This window comes from Olea europaea, chromosome 9 (genome assembly GCF_002742605.1).
Source record: "Olea europaea var. sylvestris chromosome 9, O_europaea_v1, whole genome shotgun sequence".
In the NCBI taxonomy this organism is placed as follows: domain Eukaryota; kingdom Viridiplantae; phylum Streptophyta; class Magnoliopsida; order Lamiales; family Oleaceae; genus Olea; species Olea europaea.
Genome location: NC_036245.1, coordinates 15467421 through 15476192, shown reverse-complemented (window position 1 = coordinate 15476192; position 8772 = coordinate 15467421). Strand labels below are relative to the sequence as shown.

Sequence of the window (8772 nt, the reverse complement as noted above, 5' to 3'; positions counted from 1 at the left end):
TTTTAACCGTATCCTCGTATCTTAATTTTTATAATGAGAAGAATCTGACTCCTAAATATGTACCCATATCCGACACCTGCACCCGAGTCCAAGCAACATAGTGTTTAACACATATATAGAGCATCAACATTTCCAGCTAAAACAACTCCTTCACGTTTATCATCGTAAAAATATGATGCAACTTAAATAAGTAGAGTAAATCAAATAATATATCTACTAGAATTCCCATCATTTGGATATTTAATTTAGGAAAAGTAATTAGACTTTTATTTTATAAATTTTCGAGCAATTTTCTAATTGAATTAGACTTGTTTAAAACATATATAAAGAGAGTTTGAGATCTATTAACCAACCTAGTTCTTCGCATCGTCACTCTCCCTCTAAATTCTTTCTCTTCTCTCTTCTCTCTTCTCTCTTCTCTCTTCTCCTTTCTTTCATCAACCTAGTTCTTATTCGATTGTTTTCTACATTAAAAGTTAACACAAATTGTTCTCACTAATGCATCTTCAGTAACAAGAGATAGTGATATTTATTTGAAGTCTATATCTTTGAGGACAGTTTGAGAACTATTATCTTGATTTCTTACAGCTAATTCTCCCGTTTAGGAACAGTTTGCTTTCCAGTTCGAATTGAGAATTCATTAATTATTTTAAATTAATTAAGTTGATTTTAATGGGGAGAGAATATGTCAAGGCTCATCAACATACTTTAAGTTAAACATCGCATAAACTTAATTTTGATTAGGTTTCCAGCTCAAATGATCAAAACAATCAGCTACTTGATATAAAACTCGAAATGTATCTAGTATGCTTATTTATAGATTTTAAATAAATTCGATTCTAGAACCTTGCTGAGGTAAAGAGCCAAATTGTATCTTTCCCATTTATTAAAAGGTTAAACTCCAACCTTGAGAGCCCCCATCACCCCAACCCTGGAGCATCGTAAGGGAGGTAAATCGCGAAATGTACCTCATCAGGCCAAAAAACAAGAACTTGCCCGTTCACTGGTCATCACAAATAGTCCAATTTCATATTTCAGAAATCGAACCCTCATACTGCAATTGCTAGCAAGACTGAGACTACCTCACTCATATCCTTTGCACTACTGGATTATGCACTGGAAGGCTTTCCTATTTATTTATTGGGCAACGGAGTGGCTGTTGGGCTTTTGATTTTTGACTTCCAAAAATAAGGACAAGATTTACCAAGAGAATAGCAACGATCATCTCTCCTTTCTTCTTCATAAATACATCATTTACATTTGACCAATGTCTATGTCTGATCGTTCTTATTTACCCACAAAACAAAAACCTTCGTATTCTGTCCAAAAATCAAACATGAAGGCAGCTTCTCCAATTCTCATGGCATTGATTGTCACATACATGAGCTGCATGATGATTTTATTTTATTTTTTGTTAAACTTGCATAGGGAATCATAGAATCAATTGGGGAAGACAAACCTACCAAAGATTGATCCCAGCGAACGTCGTAGATTTGCATTTACAGAATGGGATTCAACAGGCTAGGATTTTTTCACTGCTGCTGATAATGTTATGGCTGCCTTTTCTAGGAGTGGTGTTTCCCTCTCCATTTCCCTCTCCAATTATGTCCTTTATCTGATAAACTCTTCCACAGATGCAGAAAAATGAATACAAAAATCGATTATTAAATTCAGAAGCCGGAATGTTGATATAAAGTTCGTTTTATTCATGATTTCTCTCGAAAAGGCTGCAAAAACAATTTCATATCCTGACAGATCTGCTGCTTCTCTTGTTGTGAAAGATCTTTATCTTCACCTAGTTTTACTTCAATCTGCAAAGCAAAAGAATGTGGCCAAAATCATGTCATAATCAGGTTTCTTGAGACATTTCTTTAAGTTGGACCCAGCTTATAAGTGGTCAAACTATCTTATAAACACAAACACCCAACACCCAACACGTTGGCTTGCTAAAAGCAGGACTTACTTTTAAAGACAAAAGACAAGGAGGGTTTAAGTACCTCCATCCTACTTAGGGCTCGTTTGGCAGGGCTTTAACTTTTACTTCGACTTCTTATAGAAATTTATGAGGAATCTACCCGAGACTAGTTTTCTCTAAAAATTCTTCTAATCTAGCCGGACAAAGTACTTACAAACAAAGCACTTATAGAAAATTATTAATAACATGTTCAAAAGCAGCTTCTTTAGTCTTGCAAGTAGCTTTTGACTTTTCAAAAGTCCTGCTGAATAAGCTTATTGTCTCATTTTTTTAAGTTGACCATTACATTTATCATATTACCTCTCTTAGATATCGGAAAATTTTCAACCCATCTTGGAAACAGTGAAAAAAACTTGGCCTATAGAGGGCACTTCAGTAAACTATCTCATTGATTTTGCTAATAAATGAGTGAGTTTCCAAACATGTTGGCTTAACAAAAGGGGAATTAGATATCTTAATTTTTAAGCACACCCAAACAAGCCCTAAGTCAAGTTGTTAATTTTACTTCGACAGCTTCAAGCATTTTATATGCAATATACCTGCAAATCATCCGGTTCACCCAAGGAGAACTTGAATACATCTATGTGGCCTTCGACCTTCTTCTCCCCTCCAACAAGCCATTCTCATGATGTCCATTAATTTATCATTTGGTAGTTTAGGTGCAAAACAAAAACATGGAACAAAGAAACAGAGTAAATAAAGATTATTCCACAATGACGAAAAAGAAAAAAGTTTACCTTTCACTTTTAGTGTCAGCTCATAGTTGTAGCCAATTCGTTTTTTGTTTCGTACAGTGACCAAGAATGCTTGAAAGTCTTTCAAAAATTATTGCTGAACCAAGGAATGGTAATTGAGTTAATAACCTTAAAATGTCCAATAATATTATGTTTCGAGAGAAAGTAACAATATGTACTCGAACTCTACAGAGTAAGTGTGCTTAATATTCAGGAGTCTAGCTTATTTTAAAAAACAAAATTAATACAATAAAGAAATTTTCCTCGAGCAGATTCCTCTCTCTCTCTCTCTCTCTCTCTCTCTTTCAATGTTATTGGAGAAAATCAAACAAAAAACTCATCCTTCTAGATTTTTCTCAGTTCTAACAAATAAACGAGTGTGTTCACAATTATGAGCATCTTCAACTTATTGAGAGCATGCTTGGGAGTGCATTTAAGCGATTATAAGTTGTTGGTCTTATGGAATGTTTAGATAATAAGATTATTAGTTATGGATCTTACGAAATATGTACATAAAAAGTATCTTTAACTAGTTTAAATTATCAATTTAAGCTTCGACAAACATGCACTGATTTGGCTGCAAGTATATAATATATTTCAGTGGACATCAACTCATGTGAGTCACAGCACACCAATTTATAAGTACCTTTGATTAAAACATTTTATGAAGTGGATAATTACTGAACTATGAGAAGCAATACAAAGGACAAAGGAACCTTCAAGACATTGGACAAGGTTGAAGAAGATTTTGCAAATTAATGCACAAAGCCGTTATTAATATCCAAAATAGCCATGATTGAGTCCATGGAAAGTCATGCACTACTACTCTCTCCACCATACGTCTTCGTTTCTCAAGTGTCATTTCTTAAAATCAAGTAAATATAGAGTTAATTCATTTCAGAAACTAGTGAAGTGGACCAAGTAGTTAATGTCAAAAATAGCTGTAATGAGCAACTTCCTAAAATATTAACACAACAGAAATTATGAGATATTAATGTTTGTCAGTTTATGCAAGTTTATCAATGTCAAGTATATACATGAAATGTGGTCAGCAAACATCTCACTTGGAAATTAATCTTCAGAAGCTTAAAAGGAAAGAAATTGTTTCAGGCATATTACAATTTTACAAGCACTCACATCCCAGAGCATTTAGTCACTTCTGATACTTCGGCTTGGCCACCGGAGAAATCCAGGGACCTCATAGACACAAGCAACTCCTGCAATTTGAACCCTAAAGTCAAATGCTAATATATATTACGAGGTATGTGTGTGCGTGCACTCTAGGTGGCAAATATGAAAAAGCCAGAATAATTGATTGGTATGGAGAATTCATACAGTGCAGCACCATTTTTTGATTTCGGCTTCATGGTAATGTTTCTTGATTTTAGAATCTCTTACAGAACTCCATTGTGAATGGGTTCATTTTTCAATCTGAAAAGTTATCCTCTCCATTTAGCTTGTCCAAAATTATATAAATCAGGCTTTGGTAAGTCACAATGTTCTCATAGTAATCTAATTTCTCATCTTCACTTGTTCTGCTTCAATTCATTATATGGTCTTTGCTGTTGCGCGCGTGCGTGTGTGTGTTTTTTTTTTTTTTTTTTTTTTTTTTTTTTTTTTTTTTTGGTGGTTGGTGGCAACTAAGTGCCCAACTAATGATACAAACAAAAGCATTTGAATGAGTGACTGAAAGAGGCCGGCATATTAACACCCGAAGCATTTAAAGTACTATTTTCCAGCACCAACAATAGGAGTATTTATATGATTGGAAACAAAAGTAAAAGAAAAAAAATTCATATACAATGCATTTGAGCATGATAAACAATATTGAAGAAGATATTTAACAGTTATAGGCATTCAAACCTTAATCCTATCAGTTGCCCATTTATTCAAACTCTTCTCCTCCCATGTTCCAGCCTGTAAAGAGGAAAACGGAAATCAAGTCTTAACATAATATAAGAAACACATAAATTTTACTTTTACCCAATGACATGCACTTGGCAGCTAAGTATGATGAATATTGACTTCAAACGCATGTAAGACTCAAAAATCTAGTCACCCCTAGGTCAGTGAAACCTAAATTTAAAACTAACACAGCAGCCACAATGCATTTCATTAAAACGTGCAAATTACAATTGAAAAAAAAAAAAAAAGTGTAGTTAAACAAAAATAATTAAATGCAGTCCAGTCCATAAGTACTACTAAAAGTGCCACTAGAAGTTATAGCAAACAAAGTTCATGGAAATAAAAATTGGATTACATTATTGACAAGCTTTTCAAGAATACCTTACATATTATATGCTTAAACTATAACAAAATTCACAGGACCTTCAACATTCCATCAAGCAACAATTAACACACTCATTTAAGAACAGAAAAATGTTCTAGGATTAAATTTATTTAAAAAACAAATTCTATAACTCTTACCATTTTGTTAATTAGTTTCCTTAAAAGGGAACAACCACAGGATATTTCATATTATTTGAAAAGCTCTAATAATAGGCAACGAGAGCCGCATGCATGGAATCACAAGTCTTCATAGTTTCCATGCAGACCATAAACATTTTGATCATCTATATGTTTCCAATCTTCTTATTTCGGTATTTGTTGGATTCTCTATGCTGAAGGAGTTAACATTTTCAACTAACATGCAACACTTGCCAGTTCTTATTCATTAATTCTCTAACCTCTCAGTATATTGTCTTTATTTAGAATGACCAAGTAGCAAGGAAATTCGTAAGCTCAGCTCTTAAGGAGTATATTTTTAGTGATTTTGTGTCCATGCAGTTTCATCATGATCAGACTGTTCATAGCACTAGGGTCAGGTGTAAGGACCAAATGTATTCAACAATTGACGGATAGGCTCCTAGAGAAGCTTTAATCAAATCCAATTTTCAAGAAGTTCATCACAGCCCATTGAGTGTGATACCTGGTATGCGGCCAATTTAATCTCTTTCATCCACCTTAACGGATAGAAGTTAATTTTTCTTGGATTATTCCATATGTACCGAATTGTGTCCCCCTCTCACAATGCATGTGGGCCCACGTGAATTTAAAAATGCCAACATGTGGTCCCCACCTCTGTTGTGAGCAGTAGATAAAAAAAATTCAGTACGTATAACATTGTCCATTTTTCTTAGGATCGCCATCTCTTTTATAGATCACAAAAAACAAAATAAATAGTTTTTTCTCTTATGCTGGTAATCCTATTCTTTCTAAAGGGGCATTTAATCCTCTATAGTTTTGTGACTTTCTTCCTCACAATTCTCACGACTAAACAAGACATCCACAGAACTCTCCTTTTAGTCTGAGTGAGCCATTAACCCTACTTCACTTTTCTTAATTTTATTTGATTACTGAATATGTAAACCATCTATATTTTCCAACTTCCAATACTCATTGTTTATTCTGCATCCAAGGAATCTAAGGAAGATAAACCTTTACTTGACCACCATCAATTGCACAGCTAAAACACTGTAGACAACAAGTTCAAACCAAAAGAGCAACCTTACAATCAAAATGTATCAGAAAGCGATCAACAAATGCATAAGGTCTAAGCATTTTAACTTTATCCTTATCATATTTAGGAATAAATACAATTTCTTTTAGATTTTCCAAAATAAAACATTTCCCTCTCTTGAATTCTTATGATTCAAGTATTTCAACATCAAATTAGCCTCAGTTTCCATTTTCCCTTCTACTTCTCCATAACTGCTCAATTGTTTTGTGCCAATTGAAGTTCAAAACGTACATTTATGAGCATAAAACATAAAAAAAACCACCTTTATCATTTATCAACAAAAGATAATACTTTTTACCAGAAGAATACCCCATTCAAGGCGGAACCCAGGTGGGTTTTGTTTGATTGTTTCGAGAGGTCTTCCGGGTTGAGCTTCTTCGGCAAAGGTAAAGGGGCGGCTTCATGGGTCACATCCCGGATCCAATAGGTGTATGAGGCTGCCGTAGTTGATTCCGATGCTTTCTCAACTGAAATCGACGCTGCACCACCACCTTCCATTGCTCTCTTATCATTAACCAGATTAAGCTAAGGTAGTGTTTGATTGGCACATTTTCATAGAAATGGGTGGAAAATCTCCACCCAAAATGTAGCATTTGATTATCAAGATTTTTCATGAAATTGGCTTCTAACTTTTATTTGAAGTTGTGTTATTTCTTATTCAGTAGAATTCCAACTCTCACCGTAATTCGGGAAATATAGCTTAATAGCCTAAATAAAAGGAAGATTTTCCAAATTAGTCTAAGAAATAAAAATATTTGAAAACTAGTCTCCAAACAATCAACTTTTCAAAAATACCCTTAATAGAAAAATTGCAACCAAAGCCACTACAATGTTTAAAAACCTTCAAATAGGTCCTCAAGAAAATATAGATCATAAATCTTTAATAAATTTAGATCCAAATATTATACAAAATTTTATTGACCTAAAAAACTCTACAGAAAACGAATTAATCTATTTGGAAGAAGATCTGAAAGACTTCTTTATAGAATATTTAGATCCAAAACTAAAAAATAAAAATGATTCTATAGATGATGAAGCAATCAAAATGGAAAAAGATATATATAAATTAATTCTTAATTTAAGAAGAAAAATTAAAAAATTAAACATAATTATTCAAGAAAAAATATTGGTAAAAAATAGTGAATTTTATAAATTCTATTGTGATATTTTAAATACTTATGAAGAATTTAATTGGCTCAAAAATATTAACCCCTCCGTTGAACACTCCGAAGAAATGGTATCAGAGCCAAGTTAAGAACCAAAAATAATGATGAATACAGTAGACGAAGAAAGTAAAATAGAAGAATTTTTGAAAAAAGTTGAAAAATATAAAAAACCTAGTTATCCTTATTTACCTAAAAACACCACAAATGAAAATTTTGGGGATATACATAAAAGATTAGAGAACCTAGAATATAATCTACAAATAGGAAATGCCCTATTAGATAAAAAATCTTAAAGGAAAAGATAGGATTATAATTAATCCACCCCAAGATTTCAGAATAACAAAAAATAAAGGTAAAAGGCTGAAGAAAAACAATATATGATAACAGATGTAGAAGAAATAGAACAAAAATTCTTAAAATCTACAGGTGAAGAGTATGAAGAATATAAAAAACAGTTAGAAAAATTAACTGAAAAAATGGAGAATATAAAGATGAATACTAATCCATCTTCAAGTCAGAATATAAAAATAGAATACAGTAGTGATGAAGAACAAGATTTTCCTTATGGTACCCCGATACCTAATAAGTTTGATATTAATCAATATAGAAAAACCCAGAAAAGATACACTGGAAATGTAAGAAAACAATCCATAAAAGAAATAAATCCAATGAAATCTTATAATGAACCAATCCACACAACAGGAGTATGGTTAGACTTAGATTGTGTAGATAAAAATAAAGCTATTGAATCATGGATAAAAAGTACAGATTTAGCTATACAATTTAATAAATAGGAAACATATACAGTTTTTGGATTTATAGAACATACATTCAGAGGAATTGTGTCTGAATGGTGGAGAAAATTACCAGAAATTATCAAAGGAAGTGTAAAATATGGAACAAGTAGAACTGAGGTATTAGATAATAGGAATACCCTAAATGAACAAAATATACATATTAAAAAGATTTGAGAAAATCTTAAGAACAGAATTCTTAGGAGATAAGTATTCTTCTAATGAAGAAGAAAGAAAACAAGATGAATATAATCAAGGAATGATTTTAATGGAAAATTTAAAGATATGTGACATGTGTGAGTTAGAAAGATATACATGTAAATTTGAAGAATTATACTAGATACTTAATCAAGGAGACTACCAGGAAAATAAACCTATTTTAAGATCTTATTTTACAAAGTTACCATTCCCATGGGGAATCAAGTTATTAAAAGAATATGAAAAATTATTACCTCTAGGAAAAGAGGAAGGAGTTTAAATAGATAGTCTTGGAAGTAGAATTGAATTTACAAAAAGAATGATAGGAATGTGGTGCAGAGAAGCACTAGAAAATAAGAAAGCCTATAAAATAAGGAAGAAAGCA

At 32.4% G+C, this 8772-nt stretch overlaps 1 protein-coding gene across 4 annotated transcripts; it reads right to left on the bottom strand.

The window, feature by feature from the left end:
• Positions 1 to 1179: 1179 nt before the first annotated feature.
• On the bottom strand, positions 1180 to 6895 carry LOC111399806. Of its 4 annotated transcripts, none has more exons than XM_023027298.1 (6): positions 6539 to 6895; positions 4573 to 4626; positions 3847 to 3926; positions 2515 to 2806; positions 1464 to 1811; positions 1180 to 1386 (listed from the first exon to the last, which is right to left on the bottom strand). In XM_023027298.1, the coding sequence occupies exons 1-4, from the start codon at positions 6725 to 6727 to the stop codon at positions 2794 to 2796; spliced, it is 336 nt and encodes a 111-aa protein (XP_022883066.1). In that variant the 5' UTR covers positions 6728 to 6895; the 3' UTR covers positions 1180 to 1386; positions 1464 to 1811; positions 2515 to 2793. The 4 variants fall into 4 exon arrangements, with proteins under 4 accessions (XP_022883066.1, XP_022883067.1, XP_022883064.1 ...); XM_023027299.1 differs by having other exon boundaries at positions 2713 to 2806; XM_023027296.1 differs by having other exon boundaries at positions 2515 to 2782.
• Positions 6896 to 8772: the final 1877 nt, after the last annotated feature.